General features: G+C 48.0%; 1 protein-coding gene across 1 annotated transcript in view; it reads right to left on the bottom strand.

Moving 5' to 3' along the window:
* Positions 1-5,070: 5,070 nt before the first annotated feature.
* Positions 5,071-19,268, bottom strand: part of MUC6 (mucin 6, oligomeric mucus/gel-forming) — a 40,514-nt gene continuing 26,316 nt past the window's right edge. The window contains exons 28-41 of the mRNA XM_081886321.1: positions 18,588-18,744; positions 17,149-17,298; positions 16,564-16,629; positions 15,873-15,908; positions 14,576-14,611; positions 13,044-13,076; positions 11,371-11,418; positions 7,827-8,285; positions 7,516-7,560; positions 6,959-7,408; positions 6,648-6,692; positions 6,083-6,532; positions 5,772-5,816; positions 5,071-5,656 (exon numbers count right to left, since the gene is read on the bottom strand). Of these exons, the coding sequence (XP_081742447.1) occupies positions 5,106-5,656; positions 5,772-5,816; positions 6,083-6,532; positions 6,648-6,692; positions 6,959-7,408; positions 7,516-7,560; positions 7,827-8,285; positions 11,371-11,418; positions 13,044-13,076; positions 14,576-14,611; positions 15,873-15,908; positions 16,564-16,629; positions 17,149-17,298; positions 18,588-18,744 (2,571 nt within the window). The 3' untranslated portion in view covers positions 5,071-5,105. The remainder of the gene's footprint in view (positions 5,657-5,771; positions 5,817-6,082; positions 6,533-6,647; positions 6,693-6,958; positions 7,409-7,515; positions 7,561-7,826; positions 8,286-11,370; positions 11,419-13,043; positions 13,077-14,575; positions 14,612-15,872; positions 15,909-16,563; positions 16,630-17,148; positions 17,299-18,587; positions 18,745-19,268) is intronic.

The following is a 19,268-nucleotide window of genomic DNA, read 5'->3' as shown; positions in this document are numbered from 1 at the left end:
GCAGGAGTTGTGGTGGCCGGAGTGCTGGGCGTTTCTGTGCTGGTAGGGGGAGCAGTCGTCAGAGTTGTGGCAGTGGGTACTGGAGTGCTGGTGGAAGTGGAGGTAACGGTTGTGGGCGAGGTGGTGGTGGATGTGGTGGACGGCGTCGGAGGAGACGGTGTGGAGGGGGGCACGGGTGCTGTTGTGGTTGTCGGGGTTGGTGTGCTAGTCACAGTGGATTCTGTCGTGGTGGAGGGGCTTGTGGTGGTTAGGATTTTGGGGTGATGCGTAGAGGTGGATGGTGTGGAGGCTGTTGCAGTGGTCTTTGGCGTGTTGGTGGTTGCCGTCTGAGTTGATGCAGTGGTTCTGGATGTGGTGGAGGGAGAGGTGGTTGGCGTGGTTTTCGGCGTGCTGCTTGGCGGTCTGGTTGTCGAAGGTGTGGTGACTGCAAAGGAGAAAGAAAGCAAGTGAAAGGGGGGCAACCACACGTGGGAACGGGGGAAGGAGAGAAGGAGAGAAGCAGAGCTCCTTCGGCACGCTCAGCGCCCTTACCTGTAGGCACCGGTGGTGGAACAGAAGTGGTGGTTTTTGGTGTTTCTGGAACACAAAAGAGCAAAGTCACATAGTGGCGGTGGGAGAGGGAAAAGGCGGGCTCCCGTCACGGCTGGGATTTTGGGTTGCCCAGGGCGCCACACGAGGACATGAGGAACAGGTTCCCGGATGACTGAGCCAGACGAGTCTCGCCCTTTTTGGAGGGCTGGCTTACTTGGCACCTGGAGGTGGGAATCCCTCTGCCCCTTTGGCAAGAGAGGGCTCCTGAAAGACTTGTAAGCTGCTGCTGCAGAGCGACCAAGGAGACTTACCCGTGGTAACTGGGACGGTGGTGGTTGCAGGAGTTGTGGTGGCCGGAGTGCTGGGCGTTTCTGTGCTGGTAGGGGGAGCAGTCGTCAGAGTTGTGGCAGTGGGTACTGGAGTGCTGGTGGAAGTGGAGGTAACGGTTGTGGGCGAGGTGGTGGTGGTTGTGGTGGACGGCGTTGGAGGAGACGGTGTGGAGGGGGGCACGGGTGCTTTTGTGGTTGTCGGGGTTGGTGTGCTAGTCGCAGTGGATTCTGTCGTGGTGGAGGGGCTTGTGGTGGTTAGGATTTTGGGGTGATGCGTAGAGGTGGATGGTGTGGAGGCTGTTGCAGTGGTCTTTGGCGTGTTGGTGGTTGCCGTCTGAGTTGATGCAGTGGTTCTGGATGTGGTGGAGGGAGAGGTGGTTGGCGTGGTTTTCGGCGTGCTGCTTGGCGGTCTGGTTGTCGAAGGTGTGGTGACTGCAAAGGAGAAAGAAAGCAAGTGAAAGGGGGGCAACCACACGTGGGAACGGGGGAAGGAGGGAAGGAGAGAAGGAGAGAAGCAGAGCTCCTTCGGCACGCTCAGCGCCCTTACCTGTAGGCACCGGTGGTGGAACAGAAGTGGTGGTTTTTGGTGTTTCTGGAACACAAAAGAGCAAAGTCACATAGTGGCGGTGGGAGAGGGAAAAGGCGAGCTCCCGTCACGGCTGGGATTTTGGGTTGCCCAGGGCGCCACACGAGGACATGAGGAACAGGTTCCCGGATGACTGAGCCAGACGAGTCTCGCCCTTTTTGGAGGGCTGGCTTACGTGGGACCTGGAGGTGGGAATCCCTCTGCCCCTTTGGCAAGAGAGGGCTCCTGAAAGACTTGTAAGCTGCTGCTGCAGAGCGACCAAGGAGACTTACCCGTGGTAACTGGGACGGTGGTGGTTGCAGGAGTTGTGGTGGCCGGAGTGCTGGGCGTTTCTGTGCTGGTAGGGGGAGCAGTCGTCAGAGTTGTGGCAGTGGGTACTGGAGTGCTGGTGGAAGTGGAGGTAACGGTTGTGGGCGAGGTGGTGGTGGTTGTGGTGGACGGCGTTGGAGGAGACGGTGTGGAGGGGGGCACGGGTGCTGTTGTGGTTGTCGGGGTTGGTGTACTAGACGCAGTGGATTCTGTTGTGGTGGAGGGGCTTGTGGTGGTTAGGATTTTGGGGTGATGCGTAGAGGTGGATGGTGTGGAGGCTGTTACAGTGGTCTTTGGCGTGTTGGTGGTTGCCGTCTGAGTTGATGCAGTGGTTCTGGATGTGGTGGAGGGAGAGGTGGTTGGCGTGGTTTTCGGCGTGCTGCTTGGCGGTCTGGTTGTCGAAGGTGTGGTGACTGCAAAGGAGAAAGAAAGCAAGTGAAAGGGGGGCAACCACACGTGGGAACGGGGGAAGGAGGGAAGGAGAGAAGGAGAGAAGCAGAGCTCCTTCGGCACGCTCAGCGCCCTTACCTGTAGGCACCGGTGGTGGAACAGAAGTGGTGGTTTTTGGTGTTTCTGGAACACAAAAGAGCAAGGTCACATAGTGACGGTGGGAGAGGGAAAAGGCGAGCTCCCGTCACGGCTGGGATTTTGGGTTGCCCAGGGCGCCACACGAGGACATGAGGAACAGGTTCCCGGATGACTGAGCCAGACGAGTCTCGCCCTTTTTGGAGGGCTGGCTTACGTGGGACGTGGAGGTGGGAATCCTTCTGCCCCTTTGGCAAGAGAGGGCTCCTGAAAGACTTGTAAGCTGCTGCTGCAGAGCGACCAAGGAGACTTACCCGTGGTAACTGGGACGGTGGTGGTTGCAGGAGTTGTGGTGGCCGGAGTGCTGGGCGTTTCTGTGCTGGTAGGGGGAGCAGTCGTCAGAGTTGTGGCAGTGGGTACTGGAGTGCTGGTGGAAGTGGAGGTAACGGTTGTGGGCGAGGTGGTGGTGGTTGTGGTGGACGGCGTTGGAGGAGACGGTGTGGAGGGGGGCACGAGTGCTGTTGTGGTTGTTGGGGTTGGTGTGCTAGTCGCAGTGGATTCTGTCGTGGTGGAGGGGCTTGTGGTGGTTAGGATTTTGGGGTGATGCGTAGAGGTGGATGGTGTGGAGGCTGTTGCAGTGGTCTTTGGCGTGTTGGTGGTTGCCGTCTGAGTTGATGCAGTGGTTCTGGATGTGGTGGAGGGAGAGGTGGTTGGCGTGGTTTTCGGCGTGCTGCTTGGCGGTCTGGTTGTCGAAGGTGTGGTGACTGCAAAGGAGAAAGGAAGCAAGTGAAAGGGGGGCAACCACACGTGGGAACGGGGGAAGGAGGGAAGGAGAGAAGCAGAGCTCCTTCGGCACGCTCAGCGCCTTTACCTGTAGGCACCGGTGGTGGAACAGAAGTGGTGGTTTTTGGTGTTTCTGGAACACAAAAGAGCAAAGTCACATAGTGGCGGTGGGAGAGGGAAAAGGCGGGCTCCCGTCACGGCTGGGATTTTGGGTTGCCCAGGGCGCCACACGAGGACATGAGGAACAGGTTCCCGGATGACTGAGCCAGACGAGTCTCGCCCTTTTTGGAGGGCTGGCTTACGTGGGACCTGGAGGTGGGAATCCCTCTGCCCCTTTGGCAAGAGAGGGCTCCTGAAAGACTTGTAAGCTGCTGCTGCAGAGCGACCAAGGAGACTTACCCGTGGTAACTGGGACGGTGGTGGTTGCAGGAGTTGTGGTGGCCGGAGTGCTGGGCGTTTCTGTGCTGGTAGGGGGAGCAGTCGTCAGAGTTGTGGCAGTGGGTACTGGAGTGCTGGTGGAAGTGGAGGTAACGGTTGTGGGCGAGGTGGTGGTGGATGTGGTGGACGGCGTCGGAGGAGACGGTGTGGAGGGGGGCACGGGTGCTGTTGTGGTTGTCGGGGTTGGTGTGCTAGTCACAGTGGATTCTGTCGTGGTGGAGGGGCTTGTGGTGGTTAGGATTTTGGGGTGATGCGTAGAGGTGGATGGTGTGGAGGCTGTTGCAGTGGTCTTTGGCGTGTTGGTGGTTGCCGTCTGAGTTGATGCAGTGGTTCTGGATGTGGTGGAGGGAGAGGTGGTTGGCGTGGTTTTCGGCGTGCTGCTTGGCGGTCTGGTTGTCGAAGGTGTGGTGACTGCAAAGGAGAAAGAAAGCAAGTGAAAGGGGGGCAACCACACGTGGGAACGGGGGAAGGAGAGAAGGAGAGAAGCAGAGCTCCTTCGGCACGCTCAGTGCCCTTACCTGTAGGCACCGGTGGTGGAACAGAAGTGGTGGTTTTTGGTGTTTCTGGAACACAAAAGAGCAAAGTCACATAGTGGCGGTGGGAGAGGGAAAAGGCGGGCTCCCGTCACGGCTGGGATTTTGGGTTGCCCAGGGCGCCACACGAGGACATGAGGAACAGGTTCCCGGATGACTGAGCCAGACGAGTCTCGCCCTTTTTGGAGGGCTGGCTTACGTGGGACCTGGAGGTGGGAATCCCTCTGCCCCTTTGGCAAGAGAGGGCTCCTGAAAGACTTGTAAGCTGCTGCTGCAGAGCGACCAAGGAGACTTACCCGTGGTAACTGGGACGGTGGTGGTTGCAGGAGTTGTGGTGGCCGGAGTGCTGGGCGTTTCTGTGCTGGTAGGGGGAGCAGTCGTCAGAGTTGTGGCAGTGGGTACTGGAGTGCTGGTGGAAGTGGAGGTAACGGTTGTGGGCGAGGTGGTGGTGGTTGTGGTGGACGGCGTTGGAGGAGACGGTGTGGAGGGGGGCACGGGTGCTGTTGTGGTTGTCGGGGTTGGTGTGCTAGTCGCAGTGGATTCTGTCGTGGTGGAGGGGCTTGTGGTGGTTAGGATTTTGGGGTGATGCGTAGAGGTGGATGGTGTGGAGGCTGTTGCAGTGGTCTTTGGCGTGTTGGTGGTTGCCGTCTGAGTTGATGCAGTGGTTCTGGATGTGGTGGAGGGAGAGGTGGTTGGCGTGGTTTTCGGCGTGCTGCTTGGCGGTCTGGTTGTCGAAGGTGTGGTGACTGCAAAGGAGAAAGAAAGCAAGTGAAAGGGGGGCAACCACACGTGGGAACGGGGGAAGGAGGGAAGGAGAGAAGGAGAGAAGCAGAGCTCCTTCGGCACGCTCAGCGCCCTTACCTGTAGGCACCGGTGGTGGAACAGAAGTGGTGGTTTTTGGTGTTTCTGGAACACAAAAGAGCAAAGTCACATAGTGGCAGTGGGAGAGGGAAAAGGCGAGCTCCCGTCACGGCTGGGATTTTGGGTTGCCCAGGGCGCCACACGAGGACATGAGGAACAGGTTCCCGGATGACTGAGCCAGACGAGTCTCGCCCTTTTTGGAGGGCTGGCTTACGTGGGACCTGGAGGTGGGAATCCCTCTGCCCCTTTGGCAAGAGAGGGCTCCTGAAAGACTTGTAAGCTGCTGCTGCAGAGCGACCAAGGAGACTTACCCGTGGTAACTGGGACGGTGGTGGTTGCAGGAGTTGTGGTGGCCGGAGTGCTGGGCGTTTCTGTGCTGGTAGGGGGAGCAGTCGTCAGAGTTGTGGCAGTGGGTACTGGAGTGCTGGTGGAAGTGGAGGTAACGGTTGTGGGCGCGGTGGTGGTGGTTGTGGTGGACGGCGTTGGAGGAGACGGTGTGGAGGGGGGCACGGGTGCTGTTGTGGTTGTCGGGGTTGGTGTGCTAGTCGCAGTGGATTCTGTCGTGGTGGAGGGGCTTGTGGTGGTTAGGATTTTGGGGTGATGCGTAGAGGTGGATGGTGTGGAGGCTGTTACAGTGGTCTTTGGCGTGTTGGTGGTTGCCGTCTGAGTTGATGCAGTGGTTCTGGATGTGGTGGAGGGAGACGTGGTTGGCGTGGTTTTCGGCGTGCTGCTTGGCGGTCTGGTTGTCGAAGGTGTGGTGACTGCAAAGGAGAAAGAAAGCAAGTGAAAGGGGGGCAACCACACGTGGGAACGGGGGAAGGAGGGAAGGAGAGAAGGAGAGAAGCAGAGCTCCTTCGGCACGCTCAGCGCCCTTACCTGTAGGCACCGGTGGTGGAACAGAAGTGGTGGTTTTTGGTGTTTCTGGAACACAAAAGAGCAAGGTCACATAGTGACGGTGGGAGAGGGAAAAGGCGAGCTCCCGTCACGGCTGGGATTTTGGGTTGCCCAGGGCGCCACACGAGGACATGAGGAACAGGTTCCCGGATGACTGAGCCAGACGAGTCTCGCCCTTTTTGGAGGGCTGGCTTACGTGGGACCTGGAGGTGGGAATCCCTCTGCCCCTTTGGCAAGAGAGGGCTCCTGAAAGACTTGTAAGCTGCTGCTGCAGAGCGACCAAGGAGACTTACCCGTGGTAACTGGGACGGTGGTGGTTGCAGGAGTTGTGGTGGCCGGAGTGCTGGGCGTTTCTGTGCTGGTAGGGGGAGCAGTCGTCAGAGTTGTGGCAGTGGGTACTGGAGTGCTGGTGGAAGTGGAGGTAACGGTTGTGGGCGAGGTGGTGGTGGTTGTGGTGGACGGCGTTGGAGGAGACGGTGTGGAGGGGGGCACGGGTGCTGTTGTGGTTGTCGGGGTTGGTGTGCTAGTCGCAGTGGATTCTGTCGTGGTGGAGGGGCTTGTGGTGGTTAGGATTTTGGGGTGATGCGTAGAGGTGGATGGTGTGGAGGCTGTTGCAGTGGTCTTTGGCGTGTTGGTGGTTGCCGTCTGAGTTGATGCAGTGGTTCTGGATGTGGTGGAGGGAGAGGTGGTTGGCGTGGTTTTCGGCGTGCTGCTTGGCGGTCTGGTTGTCGAAGGTGTGGTGACTGCAAAGGAGAAAGGAAGCAAGTGAAAGGGGGGCAACCACACGTGGGAACGGGGGAAGGAGGGAAGGAGAGAAGGAGAAAAGCAGAGCTCCTTCGGCACGCTCAGCGCCTTTACCTGTAGGCACCGGTGGTGGAACAGAAGTGGTGGTTTTTGGTGTTTCTGGAACACAAAAGAGCAAAGTCACATAGTGGCGGTGGGAGAGGGAAAAGGCGGGCTCCCGTCACGGCTGGGATTTTGGGTTGCCCAGGGCGCCACACGAGGACATGAGGAACAGGTTCCCGGATGACTGAGCCAGACGAGTCTCGCCCTTTTTGGAGGGCTGGCTTACGTGGGACGTGGAGGTGGGAATCCTTCTGCCCCTTTGGCAAGAGAGGGCTCCTGAAAGACTTGTAAGCTGCTACTGCAGAGCAACCAAGGATACTTACCCGTGGTAACTGGGACGGTGGTGGTTGCAGGAGTTGTGGTGGCCGGAGTGCTGGGCGTTTCTGTGCTGGTAGGGGGAGCAGTCGTCAGAGTTGTGGCAGTGAGTACTGGAGTGCTGGTGGAAGTGGAGGTAACGGTTGTGGGCGAGGTGGTGGTGGTTGTGGTGGACGGCGTTGGAGGAGACGGTGTGGAGGGGGGCACGGGTGCTGTTGTGGTTGTCGGGGTTGGTGTGCTAGTCGCAGTGGATTCTGTCGTGGTGGAGGGGCTTGTGGTGGTTAGGATTTTGGGGTGATGCGTAGAGGTGGATGGTGTGGAGGCTGTTACAGTGGTCTTTGGCGTGTTGGTGGTTGCCGTCTGAGTTGATGCAGTGGTTCTGGATGTGGTGGAGGGAGAGGTGGTTGGCGTGGTTTTCGGCGTGCTGCTTGGCGGTCTGGTTGTCGAAGGTGTGGTGACTGCAAAGGAGAAAGAAATCAAGTGAAAGGGGGGCAACCACACGTGGGAACGGGGGAAGGAGGGAAGGAGAGAAGCAGAGCTCCTTCAGCACGCTCAGCGCCCTTACCTGTAGGCACTGGTGGTGGAACAGAAGTGGTGGTTTTTGGTGTTTCTGGAACACAAAAGAGCAAAGTCACATAGTGGCGGTGGGAGAGGGAAAAGGCGGGCTCCCGTCACAGCTGGGATTTTGGGTTGCCCAGGGCGCCACACGAGGACATGAGGAACAGGTTCCCGGATGACTGAGCCAGACGAGTCTCACCCTTTTTGGAGGGCTGGCTTACGTGGGACCTGGAGGTGGGAATCCCTCTGCCCCTTTGGCAAGAGAGGGCTCCTGAAAGACTTGTAAGCTGCTGCTGCAGAGCGACCAAGGAGACTTACCCGTGGTAACTGGGACGGTGGTGGTTACAGGAGTTGTGGTGGCCGGAGTGCTGGGCGTTTCTGTGCTGGTAGGGGGAGCAGTCGTCAGAGTTGTGGCAGTGGGTACTGGAGTGCTACTTTTCGTTAAGGGTTTTGAAGTTACCGGTGTTGTGGAATGCATGGGTCCTGTCGTGGTTGTTGGGGTGTGTTTGCTTGTTACAGTGGATTCAGTAGTCGCTGTGGAGATTGTAGTCTCTGGCCTCCTTGTTGTTGCCGTTTGTGTTAATGCTGTAGTTCTGGAAGTTGTTGGTACAGAAGTGCTTGTTGTTGAAATAGTTTTCTTTGGAGTCGTAATCATTGTTGTGTGTGTTGTATGTCTTAGCGTCGTTGATTCTGTGCTCTTTGTATTTATGGGCGATGTTGCCTTTCGCGAAGTTAATGTTGTGCTGCTGGTGCTTGTTCCTTTTGTTGGCGCAGTCTCTGCAGGATAAGAGATTCCATGAAATAATGTGCTAACCTGATCAACCCAGGTTCATTTACTTAACTGTCTCTACTGTGAGAAAACTTATTTGAATCCATCTTATACAGCATTCTAACGCGACATGGGTTTATTTTCAAAGCAATTTCTCTTTAATTCTCTAATAACCTATTTCCTTTGAGGATATGCTCCTGAAAGTGAAAGCACTACAGCTCAGTGAGTATTGGTAAACTTTATTGTTATTTTTTCTTTTTGATGTTTCATGTATTCAGTTTTTCTGTATTGTTTCTATTTGTAATTTGGATTTTTCTGTGCTGGCATTCATTATTATAAGGTATATTGTTTCAACTGTTTGTTTTTGCTTTGCCTTGGTAACAACATACTGGATAAGTTTTGCTTTCTCTGCTTATGTTAATAACAAAATAATAATTTTATTGTTTATACCCTGAACACTGGGCTGGTATACCCTGAACACTGGGCTGGTTTTCTCCATCTATTCTGGGTGGCTTGAAGCACATAAAAAATTGTAAAACATTAGACATTAAAAATCTCCCGGTACAGGGTCGCCTTCTTATGTCTTCTAAACATCAGATAGTTGCTTATTTCCTTGAGTTATTTCCTGATAGGAGGGCGTTCCACAGGGCAGGCGCCACTACTGAGAAGGCCCTCTGCCTGGTTCCCTGTAACCTTGCTTCTCATAGTGAGGGAACCGCCAGAGGGTCCTCTGAGCTGGATCTCAGTGTCTGGGCTGAACAATCGGGATGGAAACACTCCTTCAGTTATACTGGGCCGAAGCCGTTTAGGGCTTTAAAGTGTCAGCATCGCCCTTGAGCCAGTGCAGCAATTGGACTCATGCACCTCAACCCCGACTGGGCTAGGCGAGCTGGGTAGCACTGCCAGAGACCACCTTTCTCACAGGAACAGGTCACAGTGCTGTGGACTCACAGCTTAGAGCTGAGAGCACCGGATTCACTGTCTCAATAATACAGTCGTTGCGCAGCAGAGTCTTGCAGAGTATAAACTCTGCAACTCTGTAGAATATCTTCCTTTTATTCTGTAACTACAACTATGATACAAAACTATATACAGAGCTGAATATTCTAAGCATAAATCAATGCTACACTGAGAGTCTGCAGCTGCTCTTAGCAGCAACCTTATCTCTAGACACGATCTCTAACACTCTCTCTCTCCCCGATACACTGACTGACTGACTCTCACACACACATTGATGTGGTGCTGGGGCAGAATAAGTAGATAGCAGAACACGCCTCCTCCTCTCTGGAGAGTCAGCAGAGATCATCAGGAGATCATCAGGAGATTCTTGGATATGGGAGGGGTGAAATCTCCTCATAAAGGTCAGCACCTAATTGTGCTCGGAAACGTACTGGGAGCCAGTGAGGATCTTTTACGACCGGTGTTATATGTTCCCGGCAGCCACTCCCAGTCACCAGTCTAGCTGTCACATTTTGGATTAGTTTAGTTTCTGAGTCACAGAGCTCATCATTGCAGTAGTCCAAGCGGGAAATAACCAGAGCATGTGCCACTCTGGCAAGACAGTCTGCAGGCAGGTGGGATCTCAGCCTGCTTCCTTGATGGAGCTGTTGTTGTTTTATGTTGCAGAGAACCAGCAAGTTTTAATTAGGGTTATGAGGCTTATATAGTGTTTCTTTTGGGACCATGTTTTAATTAATTATTTAAAATTATTCACCTTTAAATCAATAAAAACCTCCATGGAGTTTATATTGAACAATGTAAAATACTGCTTTTAATACTAATAGAATCAAACATTAAAAACAAATGGTCATAGATATTCTCAAAATATAAAATCAGCTGGCTTGAATGAATATATGAAATAAAGTTACAAGTTAATTTGGGGGGTGTTATTCAACTAAGGTTTACTCAGAGCAGACTTACTGCAATTAATAAGCATGGCTACGTTAGGTCTGTAAATTTCATTTTGTCTCCTTCTTAGCTGATTACCTTATCTGATTATCATCCTGTATGTCTTTTTAGGCTTTCCTAAACAAATATATTTTAAACAGGTACTGAAAACAGTACAGCACAATAATATTAGTGGGCAGGGGAGTTCCAGAGAATATGTGCTACCACAATGAAGGATTGATTCATTGCAAGCTGAAAGGAAGTGTTAGGTGGCACTTGTAAAACCATCATTTTGACAGATCAAATTCGTCAAATGGGCCACATGGGCTAAGGCAATCCTTTAAGTAAACTAGTCTAGTCCAAAGTTCCTGAGGTTTTTACACACTACAGTAGTACCTCGGGTTACATACGCTTCAGGTTACATACGCTTCAGGTTACAGACTCTGCTAACCCAGAAATAGTACCTCAGGTTAAGAACTTTCTTCAGGATGAGAACAGAAATCGTGCTCCAGCGGTGCGGCGGCAACAGGAGGCCCCATTAGCTAAAGTGGTGCTTCAGGTTAAGAACAGTTTCAGGTTAAGAACGGACCTCTGGAACGAATTAAGTACTTAACCCGAGGTACCACTGTATTAATAATATCTTGACCTGGTAGCAAATCAACAGCCCGTGCTGATCTCTTCATAGGAGCATAATATGTTGACAGGGTCTCCCTCCTGACAGCTATCAAGCTTCACCATTCAGCACCAGCTGTGCTTTCTGGATCAAGTACAAGGGAAGCCCCTAGGGAAGTACCCCTATCTCAAATGTATCCATTCCTGAGATGCTGTGGTCCATCTATCCAGGTTCAAACAGGGTTGTAGCCGTCTGAAGGTGATAAAAGGCACTCACAGCCACCTAGGCCACCAGTGACGATGTTGGATCCAGAAGCACCCCTAAAATTGTGTACTTGCTCCTCCTGAAGGAGTATAGCCCCATCCAGGGCAGGCATTTGGACTATTTTTCAGACATGGGGAACACTCACCTGCAGAGACTCCATCTTGCCAGTTCAACTTTGGGAGCAAATTGTTAATAGCTAGACAAGGAAACCAATTACAGGTGGTGGGGGAGAGGATAAGCCCTCGCTTCCCAGATGTCTTCAAGCAGTGCCTGGATAGCCATCTGTTGGAGGTAATCAGCAAGAAACCAAGGCGGATAATAGAACTGACCTGTTGTTGTTACTTTGACTTGCGGTTCTGTAACAGGCTGAGGGTGAGCTACAAAGCAGAAGTGGGAAAATACATTTCAATTAAGGAGTGCAAACAATCCACACAGCATTCATATTTTAATGAGACTAAAATACATGATTAATCGAGGTCTCATTGAATAATTATTATTCACAGAGACAGCACTGAAACCATTTCTTTATTGTGCGGTTAATGGAATCTAAATGTGTGAGATTGGGATTCTGAGTAACATATTGGTAACATTTATTATTGATAGCATACCATGAGGCATCTTGGCTATTTAATTGTACAACCCCTCGAAAGTGGCTCATTGGTTTAAATATCATCTTGTTTTCCACGACTAATTTTAGAAACCTCTTCAAGAGGAAGGTAATGTCAAAGTATTTTAAGATTTCCCATTGGCAACTATGCAAAGACAGACAGATGTAATCCATTTATTTATTTTGATTTAGTATCACTTTTCTATAAACATAGGGTTGTTGAGATGTAACATGACATGTTATGTGAATGGGCCTTGAGCTCATATGCTCCACCCTCCTCTTGCCCCTTCTTTCATGGAAAAAACATAGTTTACAATTCCACTTCAAACTCGAATTATAAAACAGCTATCAACAGTCCTGAACATGTCTAAAGGTAAAGGTAAAGGGACCCCTGACCATTAGGTCCAGTCGTGACCGACTCTGGGGTTGCGATGCTCATCTCGCTTTACTGGCCGAGGGAGCCGGCGTACAGCTTCCGGGTCATGTGGCCAGCATGACAAAGCTGCTTCTGGCGAACCAGAGCAGCGCACGGAAACGCTGTTTACCTTCCTGCCGGAGCGGTACCTATTTATCTACTTGCACTTTGACGTGCTTTTGAACTGCTAGGTTGGCAGGAGCAGGGACCGAGCAACGGGAGCTCACCCCAACATGGGGATTCGAACCATCGAGCTTCTGATCAGCAAGTCCTAGGCTCTGTGATTTAACCCACAGCACCACTCGCGTCCCTTCCTGAACATGTCTACACAGAAGTACAGTAAATCCTACTGAATTCATTGGGAATTGCTCCTTGGTACATGAGGATATGACTGTGGCCTCAGTTACTATCTCATGTAAAGAAAATATAGATGGCAAGTGTGATTCTTGTGACTATAATGACTGCTGAATCTAAACAAAATAAAAAAATTCCTTCCAGTAGCACCTTAGAGACCAACTAAGTTTGTTCTTGGTATGAGCTTTTGTGTGCATGCACACTTCTGACTACGGCAGACCAACACGGCTACCTACCTGTATGCTGAATCTAAATGTAAGATGCTTCTGGCACCTTGGAAACAGTAGCATATAACAATATGTTGGGACATACTGAATTATGCACAACTTGTTACACAAACTCATTTCCCCCCATCCTGATTGCAGGATGGATGATAACATACATAGCCATCCAAATTGTGCTGGAATAACAAGGACTGCATGTGGCGAATGTTCATTCACATCCAAAATAGACCCAGCAGTGAAAGTCTCATTCCCCTCACAGATCACACTTGTGGGATCAGCATACCTGTGTTTTATGTTCTTTGTTATCATTGGGCAATACTGGAAAATGGACTTGTTGCTTTCAGTGCACAAGAGTGTAACTTATATACCTGTAAGTAGCATGTGTTAAACTCTTATATTCACCTGTTTTCGGAGATGCTGTGGTCCGTGTTGGAGCTATGGAAAAGAGAAGAAGTGTGAGCATAATGTAGAATATAAAATTGAGGAGCTTCTGAGTTTTGAGAACACCAGTATATTTCATTCATATAGTCAAGAATTATTATTTTTTAATCAAAGAGTTCAATGTTCTGGAAACATCAGAATTCTTGTTTGTTCAATTCACACACACCATTCCCAAGGGGTAAACTGCCAAGCAGGGCGAGAAAACATTTCAACCATTTTCAGGGAAGTAAAACAGTTCACTTTGGCTTTAGGAATGGAGGAAGGGGGTACTTAGGGCCATTTATTGTGGAGCAATGGCAACACCTTTCTCTTGACACCCCAACTTTCAACACTTAAAAACATTGCTTGTTGTGCCTGAATCAGAGCTTTTGGGTGCCATTTTCCCCAGAATGCATCTGAAATTAAACTGGCAGTGTGAAACTAGAGTCACAAGAAACACAAAGAAGCAGGGAACAGGGATGCAAGAAGAGGAGGAGAGAAGTGGTCAAACACTGGGTTCAATTTTTTAAAAAAGCAAATGGAAGGGTGGAAGCACAATTTGGGCTTGGGATTGCCTAACATATAATCTAGATGTCTACAGCTTGTCTCTCCTCCATGATTACATACTAAATAGGCAACAACATGCAAAATCACTTTATTCACAAATTTTCTGCAGTGCTCAGCTTTTGATTTTATTTTTTTTGTACAAAGTGCACATAACCCTGTGTGTGTTTGGCTCAGCACTCTATATATCTGTGAATTATTTTGCCCATATGAATATATCCCATTTCTATTCTTTCTTCGAGAAACGTTAGAAAAAATAAACATTACAACTGCCAAAGGCTGTAAATTAATTCACTATGAAAGGTACCAGACTGAATCAATACTTCATATGAGAACATGTAGATGATGTCTGGCTCTTTGAGCTGTGGTCTCTGCAGAGTCTAAATAACAAAATTCTTCAGTTCCATACATATTTGCAAATGACAAGGTGTTAACATATGATGAGTAACACACAACTAATGATTTGAGGATCACAATCATGTGCATATAGTAGATGGGGATAAGCATCCTTGTCCATGTAACAGGATTGATATGATCATGCATCTCCATCCATATTGTGAAGTATTGATGAGGACTGCATGTGTGAGATGTTCATCCTCATACACTGTGCACTGATCACCTGCTGATTCTAACCATAGCTGTCAACTTTTCCCTTTTTTTAAGGGAAAATCCTATTGGGAATAAGGGAAATTCCCTTAAAAAAAGGAAAACGTTGACAGCTATGATTCTAACCTAGGAAAGGGTGGTTCCTGTAAATAAACCCGATTTCTCCAAAATGGATTTGATTTGATGGATCAACATATCTCTTTCTTCTGTTCACCATCATAATCATCACCACTGTTATTACGATGCAATACAGGCAAATTGATTGTTTCCTACCACTATGCAGACTTTACATTAAACTCAGTGTCATATATTTTAAGATACACATTTTAAAATCTTATACTCACTTGTTGTTGGTGATGGCGTAGTTGGAGAAAGTGAACCTGGTGGAAAGACAATTTTTTATTTTATTTATTTGTTTACTACAATTTATATATAGTCAACTGAACTTATGTGGGGGTTACGTTCCAGCAATAGTGTGTAAAAGCCAAAGTCGTGTATAGCAAAAAATAAAATAAAAACCTTCCAAATGTTCTCCTAAGGCCTCTCACACAGTCTCCAATGATCACTGCACCTCCAAATTGGGTGGGGTGGGGTGGTGGTATTGCCAATGTCCTCCCCTCCAAATGCCTGCCCTGCTCCTTTTTTCAGTGGTGCATATTCACACACGTTAAATTTGTGCAGGTTGCAAGTCGACTGTACTGCTTGAATTAATTGAATTAATTTTATAATGAAATGATTTTGGAATGTTGTATTATTTTACTGTTGTTAGCCGCTCTGAGCCCGGCTTCGGCTAGGGAGGGCGGGATATAAATAAAATTTTATTTATTATTATTATTATTATTCTTGATTGTAAAGAGGGTGGGGGACTAAGCCATTTAAAAGAATAAAACCATAAAATTATCAATAAAACCAGTTTTTAAAAGCTAAAATAGTAAGTATAAAACTGTGAGTGCAATGTAGCAGTGAGTATAAAATGGAATATGCAATGTTTTATAAAATCAAAGGGGTCGAGTGTTTTAGGAACACCAGTATTTTTCATTTTGATCCTCTACATGCAAATAACTTTAGTGGCAGGAGACCATGTGGACACATCACATACAGTAAACACTTGTTTCACCAAGTCGCATGTTGCACATGTCAGTTACAGTTGTGCAACAAAAAACCCATATAGATATAGAGTTGTATATATGTAGTTTTCTCACATGGAAGTTACATCTGTGTAGAAAAATCACTGAATGTGAACCAACTCTTACATTTGTTGATGGTGTTGTGATGGGAACCTCTGTAGTAGTATTAGTAAATTATACTAGCTATACTTTTCTATGATGAAGATTTCTTACTCGTCCATACCACAGAATTGACAAGAGCATGCAAAAGTACGGATGAAGTATTGAAGAGGACTGCATGTGCAATATGCTCTGATCATCTGCTTAATCCAATCTAATCCATGTAAATAATTCTGATTCCCCCCAGTGGATTTTATTTGATAGATCATCATATCTGTGTCTTCTGTTCATCATCATAATCACCATTATTGCTATGCAATATTGGCAAATGGATCATTTCTCATCCGTATACAAAATAGACATTATATTCAGTGTTACATACTTTGAAATATACATTTCAAAATCTTATACTCACTTGTGGTTGGTAATGGAGGAGTTGGGGAAACTGGACCTGGTGAAAAGACAAATGTGAGTTACAGTTGTACAACAGAAAAACCTATATATAAATATAGACTTTTACATATTTAGTTTTCTTGCATGGAACAACATTTGTGTAGAAAAACTACTGAATATTAAGTGACTCTAATTTGTTGATGATGTTGTGATGCTAACCACTTTTCAATAGTAAAAGTACAACTTTGCATATGAAGAAGTAATCTAGAATTCCAGGATTTAAGTAATTTGAGAAGTTTTAATTTATTGTGGTATAGTGGTTAGAGTGTGGGACTAGGATATGCAAGACCAGCATGTTCTAATCCTAGCTAATTATAATTTTACTACTTTTTCATCAACCACTGTATACACATCCTTCCTGAATCACCTAAACTTTAGACTCTAGTAGACATAGTACAGTACATTTCTTAAAGTTAAGAACAAACAAATGAATAAGTGAAGATAATGCAATGACAGCTTTAAGAGGTCCTCTGGTTAAATAAGAGTCTTAAATAAGACAGTTAAATAAGAGTGTAATCCTATGTATATTATCCACATTAGGGAAAAAGTCCCATTGAAATCAGTAAACATGCAAAGGATTTCACTATAAATGATGCTTCTTAAAATAGGAAATGTTGGAAGCAAGGAATTTGAAAGTGGACTTTTTAACCTACCACTACAAGGCACACATTTTTTCTCCTTAGGATTATAGTAGTCATGCTCTGAACAGTTGTAGCAGCCTAGGAGCAAAGAAGAAATATTGTTCATCATGCATACAGTAAAAGTTTTGGGTAAACACTAGTCTCAGAAAAAGGTTTCAGAAAGAAGAATTCCTGTAATGTATAAGACAGTCTTAGAGAACCAGCTATAAACCCACATTTCCAACCATGAATTCAGGTCTATTATTTCCTACGAATTGTTTTGTAAAAAATTTACAAAAGCATTTTGCCTACTTACTACTAGTTTCCTATCAATAATATCTAGCACACTCTGGCGGAGGAAGAGGAATGCAGGGGGAGTGCACTGCCCCCGGCAGCGCGATCCCAGTAGGGTGTCATCGCGGCTGCCCCCCCTGCGCTGGGCGCTATGCCCCTGCAGACGGTGTGCCCTGGCCCCAGGACACGTGCCATGCTCCTGCGGGCAGCGCGTCATGCCCCCTGGGACGCCTGCCAGCCCCGACCCTGACTGCTCTCCACCCCCACATGAAGCTCCGCCACTGCTAGCACGGTTGCTGTTTTTTAAAAGTAGGGGGGAAATACCTTCGATGTTTATTTCTCTGAAGGTTAGTAGCTGGTATGGACATTTACAGGGGCGATAATGCCAGGTGCAATTCAGTTCATTAACAAAGTTATGATAGGTGCCATCCATGGCATTCTTCTTATGGCTGTTGAAATAGTCACAGTAGACAGCTAAAGAGATGAGAAAATGACTGTTATTCAATCTATCCACTTACATTTCCTAAAGGAAAAAATAGCACACTGGAGAAGCATTGCATTGTTTTCCCCTGTAGCAAACTCATTTAAAGATGGAAGCATCTAGTGAAAGATCTTCATTATCTGTTTCTTATGTTATACTTGATTTCATCCTTGAAGGTTGTGGCCATATTCTCACTCTGGCTCAGTCTGCATGCAACAGTTGCAACACTAAGCCAAACCATAGTTTAGCACAAATATGCAAGGGTGCAGTTTCCTGAAGAGGAGATCACTACTGTTTTTTTCTTTCTTTTGTCCTCCTGCTGCTGTCAAGCCAGCCATGCTCTGGCTTAGGATGTTGTCTGAGCCCAGGCTTGTGGTCTCCAGACAAACCCTGAGTTGTAAACCAAGGACAAAGATCCTTGGTTACAACATGGTGAAACAAACCGTGAGCCTGGATTTTAATGGCATGCAAAGCCACACCACGGCTTACCTCACAGCAGCACCGGAGGAAGGCCTAACCAGCTGTGAATTGCTTTCCAGAAATCTGCATGCTCACACATTTGCATTAAGCCATGATCTAGCTTAGGTTTACATGCAAACTGGGTCACTGAATGCTTCCATACATGGGGTATATTGGTGCTTCAGTGTTGAGGAAATCTAGAAGAGCAAGGCTTCTTTACATAAATGAAGAATGTCTTGGCCATGTCTTTGGCAGTGGACCAGATGGATTTGGCTGTACTTTGACTTGAGATGTAAAGAAATCTGTGTAGAATCCAGTTTTTCATCATGTGCCAAGACTGGATTTAAAACTTCCTAGCTCCAGGGATTCTGTCCCACATCAGATTGTCCACTGGTAAATTTCTGCATGTGAAATGCTGCACTGAAAAAACTGGCATGATTGAAGGGGTAGGCTTCATATGCTTCATTGTTGCACAATTGCGCACATAATGTTCCAATAATTTACCTGTGGCTGCAGCTGCACCTAGAAAGCATTAAAGGCACTCCTACATCTGCACTGTGCAAGAGAGGCTTGACAGAGAGGACAAGCTGCTTGTAGTGGTGGCAGCTGGCCACAATTATTGATCTTCTCATTGAGTCGACTTCAGAGGGTTGATACGGTTCATGAAAACACTGCTCTAAAAATATGCTTCCTGCTCCATAGTTTTAGCAGTCAGCAAACTTAATAGGTATTATCCAGTTCTGAATATTATTAACATATAGAAGTATCAATGCATTTTAAGAAACCCAGCACACTTTAAAAGAGGCATTGTTAAGAAACTTACGACAGAAGTCTGGGGTTCTCCAGTCAACACAGACGCCAGCTTCTAAGCATGCTTTTGCATACACTGCAACAGCATCACACATGCACTCACAGTCCCCTCCTGTGTCACAGCCACATGAATCCCGGACACAAGCTTCATAATAAGGCCTGCGGTACACCTGGGGCAGGGAAAGAACAATGAAGCCAAACCAGAAAGTTGGTGTTAGTTAAAAGTTCATCCTTACATTTTCAGTGGGACCAAACAAGCAATATCCGCTAATCAAACCACACATCCACTTTACAGTATCACCTGCTGTATGAACAGAGAATGATATTTGGCCTAGCAAATTTCCCTTCCATAGGAACCAATGGGAAGAAAATGTAAAACAAACAAAGGTGAGAACACTGGCATTGCTGGGGAAGAACAGCGCCCCCACCCCAGATCCACTGTAGCCAATACAAGACTGAGAGGGCTTGGCTATGGTGCTTCCTAGGCTACAAACTCTCCTCTCCCACCATAGTTGGTTTGCTCTACCAGGCTGCAATCCTATGCACACTTACCAGGGAATAAGGCTCATTGAACTCATTGGCGCTTACTTCTATGTGGAGACATGTATAAGACTGCACTGTTAATTTCAATCACTTCATGAAATCACTGCTGGATTTTTCTCTGTGATTCTCTGTCTTGTTTTAACTGCTGATC

This window comes from Podarcis melisellensis (assembly GCF_964234715.1).
Source record: "Podarcis melisellensis genome assembly, chromosome: 1".
NCBI lineage: Eukaryota > Metazoa > Chordata > Lepidosauria > Squamata > Lacertidae > Podarcis > Podarcis melisellensis.
This window is presented reverse-complemented; position numbering and strand designations above follow the sequence as displayed.